Source organism: Delphinapterus leucas, chromosome 9, assembly GCF_059928025.1.
Source record: "Delphinapterus leucas isolate spDelLeu-1000000601 "Yukka" chromosome 9, BTC_Dleu_Yukka2, whole genome shotgun sequence".
In the NCBI taxonomy this organism is placed as follows: domain Eukaryota; kingdom Metazoa; phylum Chordata; class Mammalia; order Artiodactyla; family Monodontidae; genus Delphinapterus; species Delphinapterus leucas.
In genome coordinates this window covers 41249566-41277443 of record NC_143137.1, presented here as the reverse complement: position 1 = coordinate 41277443, position 27878 = coordinate 41249566, and the positions used below count along the sequence as shown (strand labels likewise).

Sequence of the window (27878 nt, the reverse complement as noted above, 5' to 3'; positions counted from 1 at the left end):
TGCCTATGTTTTCCTCTAAGAATTTTATATTGATAGTATCCAGTCTTACATTTAGATATTTAATCGCATTGGAACTGTGAAGTGGCATTTTAAAACAGAGATTCCTGAGATGGCTTTACCTCTTAGCCAACAGGGCACCATCCCTGTTCTGTGCTTCGAGGAATCCTATGAATTTTCTACACTATAAAATTCCCCCCATTCACTGACTCTAAAAGCCCAGGCACAGGGAGTCAAGAAAGGCCAAGACGAGGCCCAGCTCCAGCCACAGACTTGCTGGGTCCTGGGGGGCCACTTGTGAACTGCATTTCCCAGGCCCTCAGTTTCTATCCTGCTCTAAAGTGTTACATCTTACTGAGCTACCAAACAAGGAGCATTTCTCTCCTGGGCAGTGGGGCTCCCACGTCAGTGCATGGAAGTATCTCCCTAGGAGCTCGCTGGCATGCAGGTTCCTCAGCCCTGACTGTGAGAGTCTGATGCTGGAACACTGATTAGGTCTGCCTGTGATCCAGCTGGGTTGATGAAGGTGCCCTGAGACACACACTTTGAGAAATACCGAGGTGGAGGGGACTTCGTTTAAACAGAGTGCCAAGAAATGTGGCTGAACCCACTATAAATAATACCCCAAGATAGAGATGGGGTGACTGAAGCTTCAAGAAATGCACTAGTTTATAAGAATTTTAGTGTGGCTTTCACTGACTAGGTAAGGGATTCCTTCAGCAGGGGTAATAACTACCTGGATCTATGAAGGAGATCAACAGGGTGCTCAACACATGAAGGGTCAAAGGTGACAAACAGCAGGAGAGCCACTGTGACAGTGACTGTTTTATCAAGAGTCTGAGTCCTTGGCTTGCTGTCCCAATGGAGCTGGCAGTGAGGATCTTTCATTACTTTAATTACCAAACACAAGACCAGCTTTCAAAGACTGATGTTGGGTAAATCCTTATTATTTATAGAACTGGTAAGCAACTGGAGCTCTAGGAATTTTTCTGAACTTTTCTTCTGAATTTTTCTGAACGTATCATTCTTCATTTACTTATCCAAGTCCAAATTACCAGAGGATGTTTTAGAAGTCCAATCTTTTCATATGTATCTCACAGAGGGGGCAAGCAGCCGTCAGACTGAGTGGTTTTGGTGCTGAGGCCAGCTGGTGCAGTGAATGCCTGGGAGGACCGGCCCCCCAGCCTTCACAGGCAGCTTCCAGCTGGACTCTGAAGGCAAGGGCCCTGCTTCTCATCAGAAGCATACAGATGTTCAAGTTCTCAAAGCATAGAATTGTCCCTGACAAATCTAGTCACACATCTAACCCTGAAACACCTCAGATGTTTCCCAAAGGCTCTCAGGAATCCCAGTTTATAGGAGATCTGTTTACCTGGTGAATGGGGTGAGAGGGGGCTAGACCTCTGTGTGATTTCCAGTATTTGAAGATAACCCACAAGTTTAACGGGTCTGAAGGCTGCATTGTCAGTGGGTGTCTTGGGTCTGGGACAAAACCTGAAGACCCACAGAGCTGTTGTGTATCAAAGCAAGATGGTGTTAAGATGAGAAGTCATCAATTCCCTAGACTCACCTGTGTGTGATCCAGAAACAATGGGGACCCCAGGTTGTAGGCCATTGTTAGCTGCTGAGCTGAGAAATCTCTTTGGCCAGAGGATCTGGTGTCTTTTCTCTCTCATTTCTCTAGAAGGAAAACACTGGTTTTCCTGAGAAGTATCTTAGGTAATTATGTTAGGAAGCTGTGGTAAGATAAAATAGCATCTGAATGTCAAATTGGTCACATTTCACATAGATATTGCTTATCTGAAATAGACACGTTAAAATGTTATTGAAGATCTCTCTCAAGACTGTAAATAGTATATACTTTAGCGTAGAATAGACTCTGTATATTTATATACAGAGTATGTATTTTGCTTTTCAGCCTAACTCATCTCAAGGAATTTTATGACAAACTTGTCAGTGAGTGACTTAAATTGGACAAAGAGGAAACACATTTTTGGAACAGGCCTGCAGGACCCTTCAGAAGGCTCAAGCCTTCTCTTGAGCTCTTTAAAGTGACATGAAAAATTTTCCTGGAAAAGTTATGTTTGCTTAAAATCAGAGTGTATAGGGTGTAGCTCCAAGGGTCAATCAGCGAGATTAATCATCTTGAGGGCCTCCAGCCTGAGAAAAGGAAAAGTTGCAAGAGAAGGGGAAAAGAAGAGCTTGTGGTCCCTCTGCTGGACAGTTGTGGAGTGGCACCCAGAAATTCATGCCAGAACTCTTTCTGGTGCTCAAATAGCTCACCATCAAGAGAACTAGATCTTCCAACACAAAAAAGAGCTACTGTTCTCCTAAATCCAAGGTCAGTTTACATGTAAAAGCCAAGCTACATAATTAACTAGGAAAATACTGTGAATATTGATAGAGGTTATTTTTAAAAGGCAAGAAAACAAAATATCTGATTTATCTAAATTTTAGAGTTTACTCCTTAGGTCATTACCTATTTGCTACTACTCTTAAGAACTTTGATATATATGGTGTTGGGACTTTTTCACATTTAGCTCATCCCCGTGTCAGAAAAAAATCTCCAGAGCTTTACAATCTCTTGAAATTGTCACCCACTGAAATTCTACTTAAAAAAAAAATTGAAATATAGTTGACATACAATATTATGTTCATTTCAGGTATGCTACATAGCGATTTGATATTTGCATACATTATGAAATGATCACCTCAGTAAGTCTAGTCCCCATACAAAGTTATTACAATATTACTGACCATATTCTTTATGCTGTATATTACATCCCTATGGCTTATTTATTTTACAACTGGAGGTTTGTATCAATACCTCTTAATCCCCTTAACCTATTTCACCCACTCCCCCAACCCCATGTCCTCTGACACCACCCATTTGTTCTCTATATGAGTCTCTTTTCATTTTTTTAATTTGCTTTGTTTTTTAGATTCTGCATATTGGTGAGATCATACAGTATATGTGTCTTTGTCTGTCTGACTTATTTCACTTAGCATAATACCCTCTAGTTCCATCCATGTTGTTGTAAATGGCCAGATTTCCGTTTTTCCAAGGCTGGATAACATTCCATTGCATATATATACCACATCTTTTTTATCCATTCATTTATTGATGGACACTTACATTGCGTCCATATCTTGGCTATTGTAAATAATGCTGCAATGAACATTGGGTGCATATATCTTTTCAAATTAATGTTTTTGTTTTCTTTGGGTAAATACCCAGAAGTGATATTCCTGGATCATATGGCAGTTCTATTTTTAATTTTTTTTAGAAAACTCCATACTGTTTTCCATAGTGGCTACATCAATTTACAATCCCACCAACAGTACAGGAGGGTTCCCTTTTCTGTACATCCTTGACACTGCTTGTTATTTTTTGTCTTTTTCATAATAGCCATTCTGACAGGTGTGAGGCGTTATCTCACTGTGGTTTTGATTTGCATTTCCCTGATGATTAGTGATGTTGAACATCTTTTTATGTGTCTGTTGGCCATCTGTATGTCGTCTTTGGAAAAAATGTCTGTTCAGTTCCTCTGCCCATTTTTTTAATTGGGTTTTTTTTTAATGTTGTATGATTTCTTTGTATATTTTGGATATTAACTTTTTATCAGATACATTGTCTGCAAATATCTTCTCCCATTTGGTAGACTGCCTTTTTAAAAATTTATTTATTTATTTATGGCTGTGTTGGGTCTCATTGCTGCACGCAGGCTTTCTCTAGTTGCGGTGAGCGGGGGCTACTCTTCACTGCAGTGCGTGGGCTTCTCATTGCAGTGGCTTCTCTTGTTGTGGAGCACAGGCTGTAGGTGTGCGGGCTTCAGTAGTTGTGGTTCGCAGGCTCTAGAGAGCAGCCTCAGTAGTTGTGGCGCATGGGCTTAGTTACTCTGCAGCATGTGGGATCTTCCTGGACCAGGGCTCGAACCCATGTCCCCTGCATTGGCAGGTGGATTCTTAACAACTGCGCCACCAGGAAAGTCCCTGCCTTTTTGTTTTGTTGATAGTTTCCTTTGCTGTGCAAAAGCTTTTTACTTTGATGTAGTCCCATTTAGTTATTTTTGCTTTTGTTTCTCTTGATGGAGACAGATCCAAAAAAAAAATATTGCTAAGACCAACGTCAAAGAGTGTACTGCCTATGTTTTGTTCTAGTGGTTTTATGGTTTCAGGTCTTACATATAATTCTTTAATCTATTTTGAGTTTATTTCTGTATATGGTGTGAGCAGTCCAGTTTCATTCTTTTGCATGTAGCTGTGCAGGTTTTGCAACACCATTTATTCAAGAGGCTGTCTTTACCCCATTGTATATTCTTGCCTCCTTTGTCATAGATTAATTGGCCATGTAAGCCTGGGTTTGTTTCTGGGCTCTCTATTCCATTGATCTCTATGTTGTTTTTTCTGCCACTACCATGCTATTTTGATCACTATAGGTTTGTAGTATAATTGGAAATTAGGGAGTCTTATGCCTCTAGTTTTGTTCTTCTTTAAGATTGTTTTAGCTATTTGGGGTCTTTGTGTTTCCATACAAATTTTAGAATTATTTGTTCTAGTTCTGTGAAAAATGCCATTGGTATTCTATTAAGGATTACATTGAATCTGTAGATTGCCTTGGGTAGTATAATCATTTTAACAATATTAATTCTTCCAATCCATTTATGTCATCTTCAGTTTCTTTCATCAATGTTTTATAGTTTTCCAAGTCTTTTACCTTCTTGGTTAGATTTATTCCTAGATGTTGTTTTCTTTTTGATGCAATTATAAACGGGATTGTTTTCTTAATTTCTTTTCTCTATTGTTTACTAGTGTATAGAAATGCAACAGATTTCTCTGTATTAATTTTATATTCTAAAACTTTACTGTAAATATTAGTTTTAACAGTTTTTTGATGGCTTTAGGATTTTCTCTATATAGTATCATGTCATGTGCAATCTACAAACAGTGACAGTTTTACTTCTTTTCAATTTGGATTCCTTCTGATTATTTTTCTTGTCTGATTACTATGGCTAGGACTTCCAATACTACGTTGAGCAAAAGTGGTGAGAGTGACCATCTTTGTCTTGCTCCTGATCTTAGAGGAAATGCTTTCAGCTTTTCATATTGAATATGATGTTGGCTGTGGATTTGTCATATATGGCCTTAATATGTTGAGGTATGTTCCTTCTATACTCTGTAGTTGAGTTTTTATCATGAAGGGATGTTGAAATTTGTCAAAATCTTTCTCTGTATCGAGATAATGCTATGATTTTCATTCTTCAGTTTGTTAATATGGTATATCACATTGATCGATTCATGGATGTTGAACCATCCTTGCATCCCTGGGATAAATCCCACTTGATCATGGTATGATCCTTTCAATGTGCTATTAAATTTGGTTTGCTAATAATTTTTTGAGAATTTTTGCATTTATATTCATCACAATAGTGGCCTGTAGTTTTCTCTGTAATGCTGGCCTCGTAGAATGAGTTTGGAAATGTTCCCTCTTCTTCAATTCTATGGAAGAGTGTGAGGAGGAGTGGCATTATTTTTTCTTTAAATGTTTGGTAGATTTCATCAGGGAAACCATCTGGTCCTAGGCTTTTCTTTGTTAGAGTTTTGATTACTAATTCAGTCTCCTTACTCAGTATTGGTCTGTTTAGATTCTCCATTTCTTTCTTATTCAGTCTTGGTAGGTTGTGTGTTTCTAGGAATTTATCCATTTCTTATAGGTTACCCAATTTGTTGGTGTATTATTGTTCATGGTAGTCTAAAATTATCCTTTGTATTTCTGTGGTATCAGTTGTAATATCGTTTTCATGTCTGAGTTTGATTTTTTTTCTTAGTCTAGCTAAAGGTTTGATTTCTTCTGTAACCCACTGGTTGTTCAGAAGCATGTTGTTTAATTTCCACATATTTGTGAATTTTCCAGTTTTCCCCTCGTTATTGATTTCTAGTTCATACCATTTTGGTCAGAAAAGCTATTTGGTGTTATCTCAATCTTCTTAAAGTTTCTAAGACTTTGTGATATGAACTCTATCTTGGAGAATGTTCTGTATGCACTTGAGAAGAATGTGTATTCTGCTGCTTTTGGATAGAATGTTCTGTATTTGTGTTACATAAATTTGGTCCAAAGTATAGTTCAAGTACATTTCCTTATTGATTTTCTGTCTGGATGACCTACCCATTGTTGAAAGTGGGATACTGGAAGTCCCCAACTATTATTGTATTGTTTTCTATTTCTCTCGTCAAATCTATTAGTATTTAATATATTTGGGTGTTCCAATGTTGGATACACATATGATTGTTATATTCTCTTGAATTGACCTCTTTATCATTATATAGTGACCTTGTCTCCTGCTACAATTTTGGCTTAAAGTCTATTTTGTCTAATATAAGCATAGTTACCCCTGCTCTTTTTGGTTTCCACTTACATGAAATATCTTTTTCCATCTCTTCACTTTGAGCCTATGTGTGACCTTAAAGCTGGAGTGAGTCTCTTGTAGGCAACATATGGTTGGGTCTTGTTTTTTACCCATCCAGCCACTCTGTGCCTTTTGTTTGAAGAATTTAATCTGTTTACATTCTGAGTCATTACTGATATGAAAGAATTTATTAATGCCATCTTACTGTTTTCTAGAAGCTTTGTAGTTCCCTTGTTCCTTTCTCCCTCTCTTGGTGCCTTCCTTTGTGAATTGATGATTTTCCAGTGATCTGCTTTGATTCCTTTCTCCTTATCTTTTGTGAATCTACTGTAGGTTTTTGCTTTGTGGTTATCATGAGGTTTACATAAAACATCTTATAGATATAAAAGTCTATTTATGCTGATAACTTCAACTGCATACAAAACCTCTATCCTTTAACTCCTTCCACTTTTACATTTTTGATGTCACAATTTACCTCTTTTTCTGTTGTGTATTTATTAACAAATTATTGTAGTTACAGTTATTTTAATACTCTTGTCCTTTAACCTTTGTACTAGGGTTATGTGATTAACGCACCACCATATTACAATATTAGAATATTCTAAATTTGGCTATATGTTTACTTTTACCAGTATGTTACTAATTAGTGTCCTTTCATTTCAGCTTGAAGAACTCCTTTCAGCATTTATATTATTGAATTTTGAGTTCTTTATATATTCTAGATACAAGTCCCTTATCAGATACATGACTTAAAAACTTTTCTTCCATTCTTTGGGTCATATGTTCATTTTTTTGATGGTATTCTTTTATGAACAGGAGTACTTACTTATTTTTTCTAATCACATTTTCATATTAATTATAGATGTTTCCTTATTTTAGGGTTTTTTTTAATTTAACTTTTATATTGGGGTATAGTTGATTGACAATGTTGTTTTAGTTTCAGGTGTACAGCAAAGTGATTCAGTTATACATATGCATATATCCATTCTTTTTCCATATAGGTTATTACAGAATATTGAGTAGAGTTCCCTGTGCTATACAGTAGATCCTTGTTGATTAATTTATGTGTAGTAGTATGTATATGTTAATCCCCCAAATTCCTAATTTATCCCTCCCCTCCACCTTTCCCCTTTGATAACCAGAAATTTGTTTTCTAAGTGTGTGAGTCTGTTTCTGTTTTGTAAGTAAGGTTATTTGTATCATCTTTTTAGATTCCACATATAAGGAATATCATATGATATTTGTCTTTCTTTGACTTACTTCACTTATTATGATAACCTTGAGGTCCAGCCATGTTGCTGCAAATGGCATTATTTCATTCTTTTTTAGGGCTGAATAATATTTCATTGTATATATGTATCACATCGTCTTTATCCATTCCTCTGTCAATGGATATTTAGGTTGCTCCCATGTCTTGGCTATTGTAAATAGTGCTGCAATGAACATTGGGGTGCATGTATATTTTTGAATTATGGTTTTCTCTGGATATATGCCCAGGAGTGGGATTGCTGGATCATATGGCAACTCAGTTTTTAGTTTTTTAAGGAACCTCCATATTGTTCTCCATAGTGGTTCTACCAATTTACATTGCCACCAACAGTGAAGATTTTCTCCACACTCTCTCCAGCATTTATTGTTTGTAGACTTTTTGATGATGGCCATTCTGACTGGTGTGAGGTGATACCTCATTTTAGTTTTGATTTGCATTTCTCTAATAATTAGCGATCTTGAGCATCTCTTCATGTGCCTCTTGGCCATCTGTATGTCTTCTTTGGAGAAATGTCTATTTAGGTCTTCTGCCCATTTTTTGATTGGGCTGTTTGCTTTTTTTTTGATAATGAGCTGCATGAGCTGTTTGTAAATTTTGGAGATTAATCCCTTGTCAGTTGCATCATTTGCAAATATTTTCTCCCATTCTGTGGGTTGTCTTTTTGTTTATGGTTTCCTTTGATGTGCAAAAGCTTTTAAGTTTAATTAGATCCCATTTATTTTTGTGTTTATTTCCATTACTATAGGAGATAGATCAAAAAAGATATTGCTGTGATTTATGTCAAAGAGTGTCCTGCCTATGTTTTCCTCTAAGAGTTTTTATAGTGTCGGGTCTTACATTTAGGTCTTTAATCCATTTTGAGTTTTTGTGTATGGTGTTAGAAAATGTTCTAATTTCATTCTTTTACATGCGACTGTCCAGTTTTCCCAGCACCAATTATTGAAGATTGTATTTTCTCCATTGTATAGTCTTGCCTCCTTTGTCATAGATTAATTGACCGTGTGTGGGTTTACTTCTGGGGTTTCTATGCTGTTCCATTGATCTGTATTTCTATTTTTGTGCCAGTACCGTACTATTTTGATTAATGTAGCTTTGTAGTATAGTCTGAAATCAGGGAGCCTAATTCCTCCAGCTCCAGTTTTCTTTCTCAGGATTGCTTTAGCTCTTTGGGGTCTTCTGTGTTGCCATACAAGGTAAAAATTTTTTTTGTTCTAGTTCTGAGAAAAATGTTATTGGTAATTTGATAGAGATCATATTGAATCTGTAGATTAGCTAGTGTAGTATAGTCATTTTGACAATATTGATTCTTCCAATCCAAGAACATGATATATCCTTCCATCTGTTTGTGCCATCTTCGATTTCTTTCATCAGCATCTTATAGTTTTCAGAGTACAGGCCTTTTGCCTCTTTAGGTAGGTTTATTCCTAGGTATTTTATTCTTTTTGATGCGATGGTAAATGGGATTGTTTCCTTAATTTCTCTTTCTGATCTTTTCATTGTTAGTGTATAGAAATTCAAGAGATTTCTTTGTATTAATTTTTTTTATCCTGCAACCTTACCAAATTCATTGATGAGCTCTAGTAGTTTTCTGGTAGCATCTTTAGGATTTTCTATGCATAGTATCATGTCATCTGCAAATGGTGACAGTTTTTCTTCTTTTCCAATTTGGTTTCCTTTTATTTGTTTTTCTTCTCTGATTGCCGTGGCTAGGACTTCCAAAACTATGTTGTATAAAAGTGGTGAGAGTGGACAACCTTGCCTTTTTCCTGATCTTAGAGGAAATGCTTTCAGCTCATTAAGTATGATGTTAGCTGTGGGTTTGTCATATATGGTCTTTATTATGTTGAGGTAGGTTCCCTCTATGCCCACTCTCTGGAGGGTTTTTATAAATCGGTGCTGAATTTTGTCAAAACCTTTTGCTGCTTTTGAGATGATCACATGGTTCTTATTCTTCAATTTGATGTGGTGTAATACACTGATTTGTGGATATTGAAAAATCCTTGCATCCCTGGGATAAATCCCAGTTGATCATGTTGTATGATCCTTTTAATGTATTGTTGGATTTGGTTTCCTAGTATTTTGTTGAGGATTTTCGCGTCTAAGTTCATCAGTGATATTGGCCTGTAATTTTCTTTTTTTTGTGGTTTATCTTTGTCTGGTTTTGGTATTAGGGTGATGGTGGCCTCATAGAATGAGTTTGGGAGTGTTCTTTCCTCTGCAATTTTTTGGAATAATTTGAGGACAGGTGTTGACTGTTCTCTAAATGTTTGATCGAATTCACCTGTGAAGCCATCTGGTCCTGCACTTGTGTGTGTTGGAATCTTTTAAATCACAGTTTCAATTTCAGTACTTGTGATTTGTCTGTTCATATTTTCTATTTCTTCCTGGTGCAATCTTGGAAAGTTGTACCCTTCTAAGAATTTGTCCATTTCTTCTATATTGGTATATAGTTGCTTGTAGTAGTCTTTTATGATCCTTTGTATTTCTGTGGTGTCCACTGTAACATGTTTTTCATTTCTAATTTTATTGATGTGACCCTTCTCTTTTTTTCTTGAGTCTGGCTAAAGGTTTCTCAATTTTATTTATCTTTTCAAGGAACCAGCTCTTAGTTTCATTGATCTTTTCTATTGTTTTCTTCATCTCTATTTCATTTATTTCTGCTCTGATGTTTATGATTTCTTTCCTTCTACTAACTTTGGGTTTTGTTTGTTCTTCTTTCTTTAGTTGCTTTAGGTGTAAGTTTCGGTTGTTTGAGATTTTTCTTGTTTCTGAGGTAAAATTGTATTGCTACAAACTTCCTCTTATAACTGCTTTTGCTGCATCTGATAGGTTTTGGATCATCGTGCTTTCATTTTCATTTGTCTCTAGGTATTTTTTGGTTTTGTCTTTGATTTCTTCAGCGATCCATTGGTTGTTTAGTAGCATATTGTTTAGCCTCCACGTGTTTGTGATTTTTACATTTTTCTTCTCGTGTAGTTGATTTCTAATCTCATAGTATTGTGGTCAGAAAAGATGCTTGATACGATTTTAATTTTCTTAAATTTACCAAGGCTTGCTTTCTGGCCCCCAGCATGTGACCTATCCTGGAGAATGTTCTGTGTGCACTTGAGAAGAATGTGTATTCTGCTGCTTTCCGATGAAATGTTCTATAAATATCAATTACATTCATCTGGTCTAATGTGTCAATTAAGGCCTTTTTTTCCTTTTGGATTTTCTGTCTGGGTGATCTGTCCATTGATGTAAGTGGGATGCTGAAGTCCCCCACTATTCTCTTACTGTGAATTTTTTCCTTTTATGTATGTTAACATTTGCCTTATGTATTGAGTTGCTCCTGTGTTGCCTGCATATATATTTACAATTGTTATATCTTCTTCTTGGATTGGTCCCTTGATCATTATGTAGTGTCCTTCTTTGTCTCTTGTAACAGTCTTTATTTTAAAATCTATTTTGTATGATATGAGTATTGCTACTCCAGCTTTCTTTTGATTTCCATTTACATGGAATACTTTTTTCCATCCCCTCACTTTCATCTGTATGTGTCTCTAGATCTCAGGTGGGTGTATCCATTCAGCCACTCTGTCTTTTGGTTGGAGCATTTAATCTATTTACATTTGAGGTAATTTATCAATATGTACGTTTTTACTGCAATTTTGTTAATTGTCTTGGGTTTGTTTTTGTAGGTCTTTTTTCTTCCCTTCCTCTTTTGTTCTCTTGTGATTTGATGACTATCTTCAGCGTTGTGTTTGGATTGCTTTTTCTTTTTTGTGTATCTACTGTCGGTTTCTGGTTTGTGGTTATCATGAGATGTAGCAGCCTATATATAAAGAAGATTGTTTTAAGTTGCTGGCCTTTTAATTTCAAATGCATTTCCAGTATCCCGCATTTTTATTCTCCTCTACCCACGATTGCTGGTTTTGATATATTTGTGTGTGGACAAATCCGTATGCTTACTTTTACTGGTGAGCTTTACCATTCATAATTTTGTTTCTAGTTGTGGCCTTTTTATTTTTTGCTGCATTGGGTCTTTGTTGCTGCATGTGGGCTTTCTCTAGTTGTGGCGAGCAGGGGCTACTCTTCATTGTGGTGCACAGGCTGTAGGCACGTAGTCTTCAGTAGTTGTGGCACACAGGCTCAGTAGTTGTGGCACACGGGCTTAGCTGCTCCACAGCATGTGCGATCTTCCTGGACCAGGCATTGAACTAGTGTCCCCTGCATTGGCAGGAGGATTCTTAACCACTGCACCATCAGGGAAGTCCACTGTGGCCTGTTCTTTTCTGCCTAGAGAAGTTCCTTTAGCATTTGTTGTAAGGCTGGTTTGGTGGTGCTGAATTCTCTCAGCTTTTGCTTGTCTGTAAAGCTTTTGATTTCTCTGTTGAATATGAACTAGAGCCTTGCTGGATAGAGTATTCTTGGTTGTAGGTTTTCCCCTTTCATCACTTTAAATATATCATGCCACTCCCTTCTGGCCTGCAGTTTCTGCTGAAAAATCAACTGATAACCATATGGGGACTCCCTGGTATGTTTTTATTGCTGTTCCCTTGTTGCTTTTAATATTTTCTCTTTGTCATTAATTTTTGTCATTTTGATTAATGTGTGTCTCGCCATGTTCCTCCTTGGGTTTATCCTGTAAGGGACTCTCTGCACTTCCTGGACTTGTTTCCTTTCCCATGTTAGGGAAGTTTTTAAGTTACTATCTCTTCAAATATTTTCTCAGGCCCTTTCGCTCTCTTTTCTCTTTCTGGGACTCCTATAATGTGAATGTTGGTGTGTTTAATGTTGTCTCAGTGGTCTCTTAGACTGTCCTTTCTTTTCATTCTTTATTCTGTTCCACAGCAGTGATTTCCACCAATCTGTCTTCCAGTTCACTTACTCTTCTGCGTCATTTATTTTGCTATTAATTCCTTCTAGTGTATTTTTCATTTCAGTTATTGTATTGTTCACCTGTTTGTTCTTTAAATCTTCTAGCTCTTTGTTAAACATTTCTTGTATCTTCTCAGTCTGTGCTTCCACTCTTTCTCTAAGATCTTGGATCAATTTTACTATCATTACTCTGAATTCTTATTCAGGCAGATTGCCTATCTCCACTTCACCTAGTTGTTTCTGGGGTTTTACCTTGTTCCTTCATCTGGACCATATTTCTTTGCCATCTCATTTTGTTGAACTTTGTTTGTGGTCTCCATCTCAGGCTACAGGTTTGTAGTTCCTCTTGCTTCTGCTGTATGTCCCCTCGTGGGTGAGGTTGTTCTGGGGGTTTTTGCAGGCTTCCTGGTGGGAGGGACTGGTGGGTGGAGATGGGTCTTGTGCCTCTGGTGGGCAGGGCCACTTCAAGGGGGTGTGTTTAGAGGCAGCTGTGGACTCATGACTTTAGACAGGCTGCCTGCTATAGGTGGGGCTGTGTTCCCACTCTGTTGGTTGTTTGGCCTGAGGTGGCCCAGCACTGAAGCCTACAGGCTGTTGGGTAGGGCCAGGTCTCACTGCCAAAATGGCAACCTCTGGGAGAGCTCACACTGATGAATACTCCCTGGAGCCTCCACCACCAGTGTCTTTACCCCCCCAGTGAGCCACAGCTGACTCCTGCCTCCCCAGGAGACTCTCCAAGACCTGAAGGTAGGTCTGGCCCAGGCTCCTATGGAGTCACTACTTTGTGGTGGTTCCCAGTGCTCATGATACCTTGTGTGTGTGTGTGCTCCCCAAGTCCCTGTTTCCCTCAGTCCTGTGGAGCTCCTGCACTCAAGCCCCGCTGGCCTTCAAAGCCAAATGCTCTGTGAGCTTCTCCTCCTGATGCCAGACCCCAGGCTGGGGCTCAGAACTCTCAGTCTTGTGGGAGAGCCCCTGTGATATAATTATTTTCCTGTGTGTGTTGCCTACCTGGCAGGTACAGGATTTGGTATCACAAAAGTGCCCCTCCTACCATCTCATTGTGGCTTTGTCTTTGGACGTAGAGTACCTTTTTTGGTAGGTTCCAGTTTTTTCATCTATGGTTGTTTACCAGTTAGTTGTGATTTTGGTGTTTTTGTGATAGGAGGTGAGTTCAAGTCCTTCTACTCTGCCATCTTGTCTCCTCCTTCAAGAGTATTTAATTTTAAAAATGTCCAGTTTGTTTTCTTGGCTTGTGATTTTGGTTCTAAGGTATGTAACTAACTGAAAATAGCAGTGCATGCAGAATTATTTATACCATAGTAATCTATTTTTGTAAAAAATGATGAAGGATGAGGAGATATATATACATATATTTGTGTTTGCCTGTGTATGCACAAACTGATAAGTTTTATAAGAAACTGAAAATAGTAGTTATCTCTGGTGGGAGAGAACAGGGATGGGAGCCACAGGTGGGAAGGAGAATTTGTATCATTTTATTTCATTTATTAATATGAAATTAAAAAATTTTCAAAATGCAGTGATTAAATCTAGAATTCTGCTAACACAGTGAATAAAACAATAAACATGAACTCAAAAATGCAAGAAAGATTTAAAGACCATATGTGCATATAGTAAAGTCAAATAAAAATAGTATGGAGTAAAAGTGAGTTTCTTTCTTACTCCTGACTCCTAGTCCTTCAGTGTCACCACCCTTACCTGTATCTCATGTAGCCTACCAGAGATGTTCTGTGACTATACAAGTGTACATGTACGTACACATACCGTCCCCCCTCCCTTTTTAAAAATCAAATAGAAACTGACTTCAAACACCATTCTGAAACATGCTTTTTACTTAACAATAGAGTTTGGAGATTGTTCTACAATGATGTAGAATCTAAATCAAGATGTACAGGCCTACTTTATTTTTAAATAGGCTATATAGTTTTAACATATAAATATGTCATCTAACTAGTTCCTTGCTAATGAATTTTAAGGTTGCTTCCACTCTATTTTTACCACAATGTTGCAGTGCAAAGATACATATCTTTGCACAAAGATATATGTGTACATATGTTTTTGCATATGTGTGCAATGTATATATGATGAATAAGTGTGTGATAGTGTGTGTGTGTGTACTTATTGTGGAATTGTTGGGTTAAGGATATATATGCTTTTAACATTTTCATGTATTTTCTAATGGAGCTCTAAAATCAACTTATCAAAAACATCCTTTTGAGATTGTGCTTGGAAGCACCTCTTGGAAGGCAGATCTAGTGGTAATGAACTCTCTCAGCTTTAGTCTGTGTGGGCAAGTCTTTATCTCTCCTTCATTTCTGATGGAAAACTTTGCCAGAGTATTCTTGGTTGGCAGTTTTCTCTCAGCACTTTGAATATATCACCCCACTGTCTCCTGGCCTGTAAGGTTTTCACTGAGAAATCTGCTAATAGTATGGAGGGTCCCTTTTAAGTTACAAGCTTCTTTTCTCTTGCTGCTTTTAAGATTCTTTGTCTTTTATAGTTTTATTATAGCATGTCTTGAAGAGGGTCTCTTTGAGTTTGGTGACCTTATGAATTTGGATATCCAAATTTTCCCTCAGATTTGGGAAGTTCTCAGCCATTATTTCTTTAATAAGCTGTCTGCCCCCTTCTCCCTCTGAAACTCTAATAATTTGCAAGTTGTTTCTTTTGATTGTATCCCATAGATCACGTAGGCTTTCATTATCCTTTTTCATTCTTTGTTTTCCTCTGACTGAATAATCACAAAGCTCCCATCTTCTACCTCAGAGATTCTTTCTTCTGACTGACACATTCTGATATTGATGCTACTATATTTTTCATTTCATTCACTGTATTTTTCTACTTCAGAATTTGTTTGGTCCTTTATGATTTTTCTTTGTTAAACTGCTCATTTTATTCAAGTATTTTCTTGATTTCATCAAATTGTCTATTCTTGTAGCTCACTGAGCTTCCTTAAACAGTTATTTTTCATTCTTTATCAGGTAAATCACAGATCTCCATGTCTTTGGAATCAATTACTGGATTATCATAATCCTTTGGTAGTGTCATGTTCTTAAGTTTTGCTTTGTTGTCTTTGTATCTGAAGTAGCAGTTGCTTCCTAACTGCTTCAGCAGAGAACTAACTTCAATCATCCCTGCTAGAGATTCTGAGGCTTCCTCAGATCAGCTATGGGTAAGCCTGCTCCACACTTCTTGGCCTCTTATGGCAGAATCCTTAAGCTTGTATATCTTCTCTTGAGTCTGCAATGCAAAAGGTTAGGTGCTGACAACCTCCCTTCTGCTTTCCCAAGTGTGGGGCTAAAGCTCACATCTGTGGTCTCCCTTGGGCCTGCAGATTCAGTTGGGCTTTTTTTGCATGTTCACTAGCCATCTGCCAAAGCTTGCTCTTGATGCTATCAGGGGTGAGACAGGAAGCCACAGAGTTGGGGTGTGTGTGGGTGAGGCACATGGAGCACTACTGGTTCCCATGGGCTGGTCAGGGAGACCCACAGGTAAGGTGTCCCCAGTGCCATGTGGGCTAGCTTCTTGATGAGACTGTGAGTTAGTAGGCTCTGTGACTCTTTAATGCCCTCCAAGAGTCCTATCTGCTATTCTCCTAGCACCTTCCCACCCCCTCATCATGCAGCTCAAGATTCAGTAGTCTGGATGAGGCAAGAGAGAAATGGGCCCCTTTGGTGGCTTCCCACATAGTTGGAGAAGCTGGGTACTCAGTCACTTGCATTTTCCCCTCCAGGAGAAATCATGGGCTGAGAAGGTCTCTCTTGGCCCTGAACTGTGCCACCTTGAGGGAAGGATAATGAGGATAAAATCAAACTGTTCCTCTTCAAAGCATCTAAACTCATTTATTGCTCCAAAAATGTGCTGAAAATTCTCCACTGGAAACCCAGACTTTCACAAAGGTGCTCTTGTCTGTGGGTGACTGTCTAAGATAGTACTTTCCAAGGGTTTCCACACTGCAGCCGAGAGGGCCTGGAGCTGGTTCGCAGGCCACTGCAGGGTCCAGGCCAGGACCTAGGTCTGTATGCCTATAAGCCAATGCATGGGCAGGAAAGATTCCTACCAGGTTGCCTGGTGATTCCTACAAAGTTGCTTGGTGTTGGATCCCCAAGCTCCCACCAGGTCATTTCTGTCTGTATATGGATACCAAATTGCTGTGGGTGGAGGACACAAATGAGGGGAAGCTTTTTCAGCCATGCTGATGTCACTTCTGAAGCTGGTCATCTTTTGTTAGGATAACTGGATAGCTGGGAAGAAATGAATGCTCAGTAATCTCTTAGTGGTCAGATATCTGCTCTTTGCTTCGTCCTCTTTCTTTAGGTACAATTCTTTTCAGTTCTGAAGGCTAGAAGTTCAAGATCAAGGTGTTGGAAAGCTTGATTTTTCCTGAGAACCATAAGGGAAGGATCTGTTCGGGGCCTCTCTCCTTGGCTTGCAGATGGCTGCCCTCTTGCTTCCTCTTCATGTGCTTTTCCCTCTGCATACTTGAAATTCCACATATTCTTAAAGCTAGCTAACACACACTGGTATTTCTCATCCTGGCAGTTTCAAGATATTAATTCCTTTAGCCACTAGAATCAGAGTGAACAAAAATGAATGAAATCATAGCCAGCTGACAAGGCTTTCACAAGTGCCATAAAGGTTTGAATTCAAAGACCAAGACACTTAAAGTGCTGACTCCCTTGGGCATCTGCTGAAGGGCTCAAAGGATCTCCTCAGGGCCTGTGATGACCCAAGCAACTGTATTCTTGGTCTACTCCTTCCCCTAGGCTAAAGTTGCTCAGGTTCCAAACAAGCCTCGCAAAGAGTGGTAATAAAATACTGTAAATACTCACTACTTTGCAAGTGATCTTTGTCTCTGTGCTTCAAACACATGAACAGGCCCATTTATTATGGTTTACATTCTTTTGGTAACACTTTTTGGGTATGGTACTGGCAGTGCTGTAACCTGGGTGTGTGCCACTCTTCCTCACTGGACTGTGGAACATTTCTTGTCTTCATCAGAGGACCTCTGACACTCAGCACAGATTCTGCTCCTCAGTTGGTTCTGCATAAAAGTTTATTCAATAAACGAACAGGGTAGTAAATTAAGACAGAATTTTCCCTCTCTCCTTTTCCCTATGCCCCATGGGAGTATATGCTAATTAGGGGAACTAATTAGGGGAAAGGTAGAGTGTGGCAAATATATTTCTCTATAAATAAGAATACTAGAAGACAAACATGATTGATATTTTCAATAATTACAATAAAAAACCCAGAAATACCACAATAAAAATATAATTAGGCTTTAAAAGAACAGAAGTTTGCATGCATATATATCCAAATAGTTCATTTAAGAACCTCAGTGCTATTTATTTCTATTACAGCTAGACACAAAATGCTCAAAGATTGAAAATATAAAGAAATGAAGACTATGGATTTATGTTTGCAGACTATTTTACTTTGAAACTGTCTGGTGTGAAAACCTAACAAACAGTTTATTAGAATTTGTATTTGATACAACTATATGTTAGAATTTCAGTGGAAAAAATTGTAGTAAATGACTATTCTAATTAAAACGAATATGATCTTCAACTATTCTCCTAAGTACTGCTGCTGTAATTTTCTATTTATAAAAACTTTCATTTTAGAGAAAACTGACCTTAATGCTATTTCAAGAAAAAGAATAAACATTAAATCTTCAATCTCAACTTTTAAAGCTTAGAGCTCTTTATTTCTGCTAATCTTAAACTACTTTTGGTTCATTGCTAACTTTTGAAATATCTTAATGTGATTTTAAGGTCTTTTTTTTTTGGTCTGGATAGTGCTCGTATTTTTTGTCCTTATACCAAAGCAGTAAGGCAAGAAAGTGTTTCCTTTTTCAGATCACGTAATATCTATCCATTTTAAAATTCAGGGACTACAACCACTACAAACAATCCTACCAATAGGAAATTAAGGCTGCTGTGATTTTCCTTTATATTTAAACCATAACATAAGATTAGCAGTGTTATTGCCTACAAATGCTGAATTTATAATCATTTGACCTTAAGTCACAGGACATAAATATTGCCATTTCTGTCTGTACTTCAACTCCAGCTAATAAGACATTGTTTTCACAGTTACCTTTGATAAGTCTGAAGATGAAGTCAGAAAACACTACACAAAGCTAAAACTGGATGACTCTGCTACAAAGAAATAATGCTTGAGAGGACAAGAGTGGTCTTCTGGTGTCTGGTTAGTGTTGGTGCACTGTGCCCCCAGTGCAGGTCACACTCCAGCCAGCATGACACAGGTATGGGCACCTTCAGTACTCTAAAGGGCCTTGCCTGCTACTGCCAAAGGTGAAATGCGTGGCTTTGCAAGAACTACCAGGTGCCAATTAGAGTATATCATGTTTGTTGGAGGTTTGTTGAAGTATATCATTCTTTGAGGCGCCCTTCCAGATATGTGAAAGAGAAAAATCCCATAACCTTGTCTGCAAAAGAGTTTCTAAAATATGAATGTGAACCAGACTTTGCAGTATACATCTACCAGTGTTAGCACCATATTTAAGTGTGAATTGAGGTAAAGATAAACTCTCAGATAGACTTTGGGTAGAAATTACAGTAGCAATTTTGAATGGGGTGTTTACAGCAGTATTCTTTCTGATTAAGTTTGATAAACTACTTGATCCCAAGTATACCTATTATACCTATCCAAGTATATATTGAAATTGATAAATTACAAAGCTCTAGATATAAGCTTTTAGCAGGAGAAATGTAGTAAAACAGAACTCATATTCTTGAAATTCAAACTATGTCATTATTGGCTTGATGAAGTCAAAGATTTTGATAAAATACTGAGCCAGTATCACAAAGCCAGTTTATCAAATGACAATGCCCAGAAATTCTGTTTCTCAGAGTATATAGTCAAGCTTACTGTAGATGCTACCCAGTCAACATACAGCTCCTACATGATATGTCCCCTGCTCATTGCTCCATTTAATAAAAAAAGGTAAGTAGCTTCTCTCTTCCCCAACTATTTTGATTTATGTAGAGAAACCTCTGAGACTTGGGAAGCAAAGACCCTAAAACTTGGTTAAAATTTTGAAGGTGTCCAGTATGTTTCAGCAGATGAAAACCAAATTTAGTTAAGGGATAACTGGACAAAATATGGTAATCTTCTACTTTAGTTCCTATAAGCTAATAAGGTGAAACAATAATGTGTAAAATAAAGAACTATGAAAACTTTTCAAATTGCTTTTCCCCTCCCTTTAACATTACTTAACATATAAGAAAATAAGAAATCTTAAATTTCTTATTTTCTAGCTTTTGGGAGCATAACACAGACTAATTTTTCAAAGGAGAATAATTACCATTATTTATTAAATAAAATATTACCTTGAAGTTTGAACAACACAGGAATTCCATCTCTAGTAAGAGCTGGTCTTGGTTCTCAGGCAGAAGTTTATCACTCAATTTGACCAAGATTCCTAAAAAACACCCATCAGCAGTATTTTCATCTGACTGTTGAGATTCAGATGAAAACAGGAGTAACTTTCCCCTGTAGCCTATAGAAACATTTTAGGGAAACAGTTTAAAGTTTGTTCTTAACCTAAATATTCAGCTGAATACTGCAGACCATTCTTCAGAAAACTCATGTAAACAGTCATTCTTCTTTTATAAATCTGCTGGTGCTAACTGCACCTAACTGGTAATATACATGGAGGTATAACTTAGCTATGTTTGCAAGAATGCTAATTAATATATAAGATCTTTCAGTTCCCTGTCAGTCAGTTCATTCACTTCCATGATCTTCTCTAAGTGTTCCATATATCGGCCATGGTCCTGCAGAAAGTGAGGGACCCTCATGTTTTCAGTAACTGCCAATCCTTTTAAGCGATCCACATCTTCATAAGAGACCTGAAAAAAGGAAGATGGGTTACTTTTTAAATGTGACTACCAGTTAAATTTTGAAGAGCAACTTCTTCCTTTGGTCTTAAGTGAAACTTTATGTAGACTGTTTCTGAAATTACTCCCTGATACCTGGAAAATGACAAAATTTACTGTGTTAAATAAGAACGTATTTATCTGCCCCTTCATACCATGACTATATATATATATTTTAACATCTTTATTGGAGTATAATTGCTTTACAATGGTGTGTTAGTTTCTGCTTTACAACAAAATGAATCAGTTATATATATACATATTTTCCCATATCTCTTCCCTCTTGCGTCTCCCTCCCTCCCACCCTCCCTATCCCACCCCTCCAGGTGGTCACAAAGCACCGAGCTGATCTCCCTGTGCTATGCGGCTGCTTCCCACTAGCTATCTACCTTACGTTTGGTAGTGTATATATGTCCATGCCTCTCTCTCGCTTTGTCACAGCTTACCCTTCCCCCTCCCCATATCCTCAAGTCCATTCTCTAGTAGGTCTGTGTCTTTATTCCTGTCTTACCCCTAGGTTCTTCATGACATTTTTTTTCTTAAATTCCACATATATGTGTTAGCATTCGGTATTTGTCTTTTTCTGACTTACTTCACTCTGTATGACAGACTCTAGGTCTATCCACCTCATTACAAATAGCTCAATTTCGTTTCTTTTTATGGCTGAGTAATATTCCATTGTATATATGTGCCATATCTTCTTTATCCATTCATCCGATGATGGACACTTAGGTTGCTTCCATGTCCTGGCTATTGTAAATAGTGCTGAAATGAACATTGTGGTACCTGACTCTTGATGAATTAGGTTGCTTCCATGTCCTGGCTATTGTAAATAGTGCTGAAATGAACATTGTGGTACCTGACTCTTGATGAATTATGGTTTTCTCAGGGTATATGCCCAGTAGTGGGATTGCTGGGTCATATGGTAGTCCTATTTGTAGTTTTATAAGGAACCTCTGTACTGTTCTTCATAGTGGCTGTATCAATTTACATTACCACCAACAGTGCAAGAGGGTTCCCTTTTCTCCACACCCTCTCCAGCATTTATTGTTTCTAGATTTTTGGATGATGGCCATTCTGACTGGTGTGAGATGGTATCTCATTGTAGTTTTGATTTGCATTTCTCTAATGATTAGTGATGTTGAGCATTCTTTCATGTGTTTGTTGGCAGTCTGTATATCTTCTTTGGAGAAATGACCATGACTATATTTTTAAAAATCTAGTCAGTATTTGATTTAACAATCTATCTTGGATCTACAGTTTGTCTAGAAATTGAGCAACTAAACTTAATATATGTGTGTGAAAGACTGAACCTAAACAAATCTCCTGCCTAAATCTAAATATAAGAATTGGGACTTCTCTGGTGCTCCAGTGGGTAAGACTCCATGCTCCCAATGCAGGAAGCCCAGGTTCGATCCCTGGTTGGGGAACTAGATCCTGCATGCATGCTGCAACTAAGAAGCCCACATGCCACAATGAAGATCCCACGTGCTGCAACTAAGACCCAGTGCAGCCAAAATAAATAAATAAGTAAATAAATAAGAAAATAATTAGAATGTAAATACATTCTAAATTATTAAGTTAGGAAAATCAGCACAATTATACATTAAATTCCTTTTTCTATTTAATTGGAGAAATAAAATAATGTTTTGTGTTAAAAATATCAAAATAAAAGCAAGAGAATTTAAGTATTTTTAAAAATTTCACATCTCTTTCATTCACTTGAGTAAGAAGCCAGTCTTTCATAAATATTATATTAATTTATAGAACTTAAAGTTTCACCCCTAAACTTATCTTTCAACTTTTAAATTCCAAAACATAGCTGGCTTTAAGAACTATTATCTTCTGATCAACACTCTTCCTGATTCAGTAGGAAGGCTTTAAATAAATCATGTTCATATTAAGTTTTACTTATATTTCAGTTAAAATTGAGTATTATCACTAATGTAATAGGTTATAGGAAATAGGTTTGGTGTTGATATTGGCATGGTTTTGTAATTTATCTTAAACCACTCTAAGTTTATTATAAGGAGAGAATGAGTAAATATACTGATGTTGGGAAATAAGGTTCTCATTTTAAGAAAAGAGATACATATATGGAATGGGGAATGCCCTTATGATTTAAAACAAATATATGATATGCTCATTGACAAGGTCTAGAAGCATCAGCACCCGAGTAGTGATGTGCACACCTCGTGCTCAAGTCTTGTTTTCTAAATACCATTTCCCACTAAAAAGAATCAAGACTTCCTTAGAGAAACATCTAATCTCAGATTTGGGTAGGAAAAGTGTAAGGTGAGCCCAGAATATTTTACTTTGCTTAAAAACATGTAGACATGTTTTAAAAACCACAGGAGTAGCCATTGGAAGAGCTGAATAAAAAAGTGGAGGGAAATGTAACAGAATTCAAAGATCTCTATTTTGCTACCACCAGTGTAGTAACTGATTTGGGCAAAAATCATCAATTGATGTTAAAATCATTTCTGGAAAGGCTATTAGACAATGGTACATTTGAAGGTATCATCCCACAAATTACTTATTAATGGAGGAAAGGTACCATTATAATGGAGAGATCTGGCAGTAACTAACCCAGGTGATTATACACAGTATCACCAATACTGGGACAAAATATCTCTCTAATGTGATGCACTGAAAAATGCATGACTCACTTTAGTATTCTTGGCAAAAACGTTTAACCTAAAGCTAATTACAAGGAAACAATCTGATAGTCCAGATTCTAGGAATTCTCAAGGAAATTTTCTTGGATTCTTAAAAATGTCATAAAAAAAGACTACGGTGAGGGGGACTGTTATAAATTAAGAGATTAAAGATGATAAGCGAATGCAAGGCATAAATCTTGACTGGATCCTGGGTCATGAAAAAGAGCTACAAAGGACATTTTGGAGATGATCTGGGGAATATAAAATAGACTTTTTTTAGATATTATATGGAATCAATGATAAATTTCTTTAGAAAACATATGGTCACGTCAGAATATCCTTATTCTTGGGAGCTACATACTGAAGTATGAAGGGGAGTAGAGTTATACCTGCAGCTTACTTTAAAATACTTTAGGAAAATATGCATATAAAAACTAATAATATATTCCCAAATTTCCTATTCCCTTCTTTATCTCTTATTGTCCACAAAGGAATATTGTAATTTGGTTCTGTGACAGAACCTCATTTCTTCCCTCCTGTTATCACATAAAGGAAAACTACTCCAACAATAAAATAAAAACAGTTTCAACTTGAGTCTTATTTAATCATAAAATGAGCTGGAGGAAGTGTTGACCTGGTACGTTTGCAGACTCTGTGCCATTGGTTTCACTCACCTTCCCCAGGGCCGTAAGTAGGTGAAAGTCAATGGTCTCTCTATATCGGAGGATTTGCAGGATACCATCCAAGTATACCTGGTCTTTACTGAAACACCCTGGAGGAACCAGAACAGTGTTTACTTTCTGATGTTTAAAAAAATTATTAAGTAACTAAATACCAGCCCATTCACTTTACTGTAGGAGTCAGTCCTGTACTTAAAAAATAAATAGGGCAAATTAGAAATTTAACTATAATCATAACATAAAATGTAAGGTGTTGAGAAGTACCACAGTAACTACAGCCTAGTAGCTTCCCTTTAAGAATTCCTTCTCCCTGGCTCCCCACTCCCCATAATTAAAACAGCATTTTCCCCTAAAGCAACACAGAGCAGAAACTAACACAACACTGTAAAGCAATTATATTCCAATAAAGATGTTAAAAAAAATTATCCCATCCTCACCTCTACCATTTGATCATAAGCTTAACTTCCATGACTGACTGAAGGCATTTGGGTGGGGAGGGCTGGGAGAGGATAGTTGTAGAGTAGTTAAGTTTCAAAAGGGGCCAATGTGGAGACATGGGATTTCAGAAATTCCTGGGTTTTTTATAAGAAGTAATACCCTTTACCCCAATTAAGTTAACTGTAGGTGATTTTGATACTATTCCTCCCTATAAAAATGAGAATTAGAACTGGATTTTAAAGCATATGAAAAAATATGCAATAGACAGAAAAATTAGGAATAGCTCATGAGATCTGTGCTTAGATAAAAAATGGTATTCTGCTTACAAAGAAACCCTTTCTCCCATCATGACATAACTTATGTAAATTTTAAAAAATTTTGCTCTAGAATTAAATGGACTAGAATTCTACCAAATGGAGAGTCATACAATAAGAAATTATTGTTGATGAGTTCCCAAGACGGTGGACTAAGAGGGCCCTGAGCTCACCTCCTCTCACGGGCACACACCAAAATTACAATTATTTACAGAGCAACTGCGAGTGAGAAAGACTGGAACCTACCAGAAAAGATTTCTATAACTAAAGATATAAAGAAGGAACCACAACTAGATGGGTAGGAGGGGAGAAACTGCAGTATAGTCAAGACCCAGATCCTGAGGTGAGAGACCTACAAATGGGAAGATAATTGTAAGTACAGAGGTTCTTCAGAAGGAGCAAGAGGTAAGAGACCCACATCAAGCTCCCCAGCCCAGGGGTCCTGTGCTGGGAAGACGAGACCCCAGAATGTTTGGTTTTGAAGGTCAGAGGAACTTACTTTCAGGAGACCCAGAGGGCTGTGGAAAAGAAAGACCCCACTCTTAAAGGGTGCACACAAAATTTCACATGCTCTGGGACACAGGGAAGCAGCAGTAATTTGAACAGAGCCTGGGTCAGACCTACTGGTGATCTTGAAGAGTCTCCCAGAGAGGCAGGAGGCAAATGGAGCTCCCCTGGGGACACAGGCACTGGTGGCAACCATTTTTGGGAGTTAATTCTACCACATTGAAACTGGCACTGCAAAGCACCATTTTGGAATCCTCCCTCTAGCTTACTAGGCATGCGACCCAGCCCCAGCCCTATACCCACTCACCAGCCTATAGGCACAAGTACTGGATCACCTCAGATCAAGCAATTAGCTGGGTGGAAATATAACCCCACCTACCAGTAGACAGACACCAGCCCCAGAACAACCACGGCATGCTATGCCAGGACCCAGCCCAGCCACCAGCAGTTGGCAGCAGTCCCAGGACTTGCTGGTCCTCAGCCCCAACCACCAGGGGGACAATAAAAGCTCTGAGACAACTTGGGCCCCTTAGACATTACCCCAGGATCAGGCCACACTTACCAGTGGGCCAACACAACCTTTGGGACACCCCAGGCCCCATAGCCAGCTGTGTCAGGAACCAGCCAACCCACCAATGGTCCAAAACCAGTTCTGAGAACGTAGGCCCTGAGGCCAGAGGCCCCAGGACATGGCTCAGCTAGCCAATGGGCCTGCACTATCCCCATGACCCAGCTTTATCCACCAGTGGGCCTGACAGAGCCCCAGGATCTCCTGTATCCTGATGCTGCCCACCAGCGGGCAGACACCAGCCCCAGGATTCACCCAAGCCCTAGCTCTGTCTACCAGCAGGCCAACACAAGCTTTGGGACACCTTGGACCCCATACCCAACTGTGTCAGGATCCCTCCACCTCCTGCTCAGCAATCTGACGACAGCTCTGAAATTCCTGGGCCCTGTTGTCAGACTCTGGGACCCAGCTCTGCCTGCCACTAGTCCAACACTAACCCCAGAACCTGGCTTCACCCACCAGTGGTAGGGCAACAGCCCTGGAGTCTTATGGACCCTGATTCTGTCCACCAGTGAGCCAGCACTAGGCCTGGGGACCCTGATGTTTTGTAATCTGCTACCTTGTGACCAGGTCCCACTAACCAGCAGCATCTGCACAAGGCAGGTGCCTGGCAACCAACTGGGCTAGGGGCCAACCAAGCCTACCAGACCACCCACATAGCTCACCAAAACTGAAGGACCAATGCAGCCCTCTTAGGGGGAAACTATAGAGCATATAGCATGGGTGACGAGAGGGGAGTGCGCAGTGGGATGCATAAGACATCTCCTACAGGAGACTACTTCAAGGTACAGAAACATAACTAACCTACCACATACATAAAAATAGAAATAGCAACTTAGATAAAATGAGGCCACAAAGAAACATGTTCCAGACGAGGAAACAAGATAAAACCCCAGAAGAACAACTAAGTGAAGTGGAGATAGGCAAGAGTTCAGAGTAATGACTGTAAAGATGATGAAAGAACTTGGGAAAAGAATGGACGTACAGAGCAAGAAGTCAGAAGTTTTTAACAAAGAGTTAGAAAATATAAAGACCAACCAACCAGAGATGTAGAATATAACTGAAATGAAAAATACACTGGAAGGAATCAACATTAGACTAAATGATACAGAGGAACAGATCAGTGAGCTGAAGATAGAGTAACGGAAAGCACTGCTACTGAAAAGAAAAAAGAATGAAAAGAAATTAGGACAGTTTAAGAGCCCTGTAGGACAATATCAAGCACACTAATATTCACACTGTAGGGGTCCCACAAGGACGAGAGAGACAGAGAGAGAGAGAGACTGAAAACATAACAGGTGAAAACTTCCCTAATCTGGGAAAGGAACTGTCACTCAAGGCCAGAAAGTACAGAGTCCCATACAGGATTAACCCAAAGAGAAACCAAGACACACTGTAATTAAAATAACAAACATTAAATATAAAGAGAATATTAAAAGCAGCAAGGAAAAAGCAACAAATAGCATACAACAGAATTCCCATTAAGTTACTGGCTGATTTTTCAGCAGAAACTGAAGGCCAGCCAGAATGGAGTAGAAAGATATATTTAAAGTGATGAAAGGGAAAAAGCTACCACCAAGAATAATCTACCCAGGAAGGCTCTCATTCAGATTTGATGGAGAGATCAAAAGCTTTACAGATAAGCAAAAGCTAAGAGTCCAGCACCATCAAACCAACTTTACAACCAATGTTAAAGGAACTTCTCCTGATGAAAAATGCCACAACTAAAAACAAGAAAATTATAAAATCAAAATGATCAACAAAGGCAAACATACAGAAAATGTAGGAAATCATCCACACACAAAGCTAGTAGGGTGGTAAAAAGAGAAAAGTAATAAAATAATCTATAACCACAATGAGCAGTTAAGGGATACACAAAACAATGAGATGTAAAATATGATATGAAAAACAGCAATCATGAAGGAAGGAGAGTACAAATGTAAGATTTTTAAAATGCATTTGAAATTAAGAGCTCAGCAACTTAAATCATACATACACACACACACACACACACACAGACTGCTACATAAAAAGCTCACGGTAACCTCAAAACAAACACCTATAATAGATATACACACAAAAAAAGAAAAAAGAATCCAAACATAACACTAAAGATAGTCATCAAATCACAGGAGATGAGAACAAAAGAAGGGGGGAAAAGACCTATAAAAACAAACCCCAAACAATTAACAAAATGGCAGTAAGAACATACATCTCAATAATTACCTTAAATGTAAATGGACTAAATGCTC

The 27878-nt window shown here is 38.1% G+C and overlaps 1 protein-coding gene across 1 annotated transcript in view; it reads right to left on the bottom strand.

Moving 5' to 3' along the window:
- Window positions 1–280: 280 nt before the first annotated feature.
- The window catches only part of MATCAP2 (microtubule associated tyrosine carboxypeptidase 2), a 110122-nt gene continuing 82524 nt past the window's right edge, over window positions 281–27878 (bottom strand). The window contains exons 7-9 of the mRNA XM_089917530.1: window positions 23794–23891; window positions 19911–20432; window positions 281–17596 (exon numbers count right to left, since the gene is read on the bottom strand). Coding sequence (XP_089773656.1) covers window positions 20271–20432; window positions 23794–23891 — 260 coding nt within the window. The 3' untranslated portion in view covers window positions 281–17596; window positions 19911–20270. The remainder of the gene's footprint in view (window positions 17597–19910; window positions 20433–23793; window positions 23892–27878) is intronic.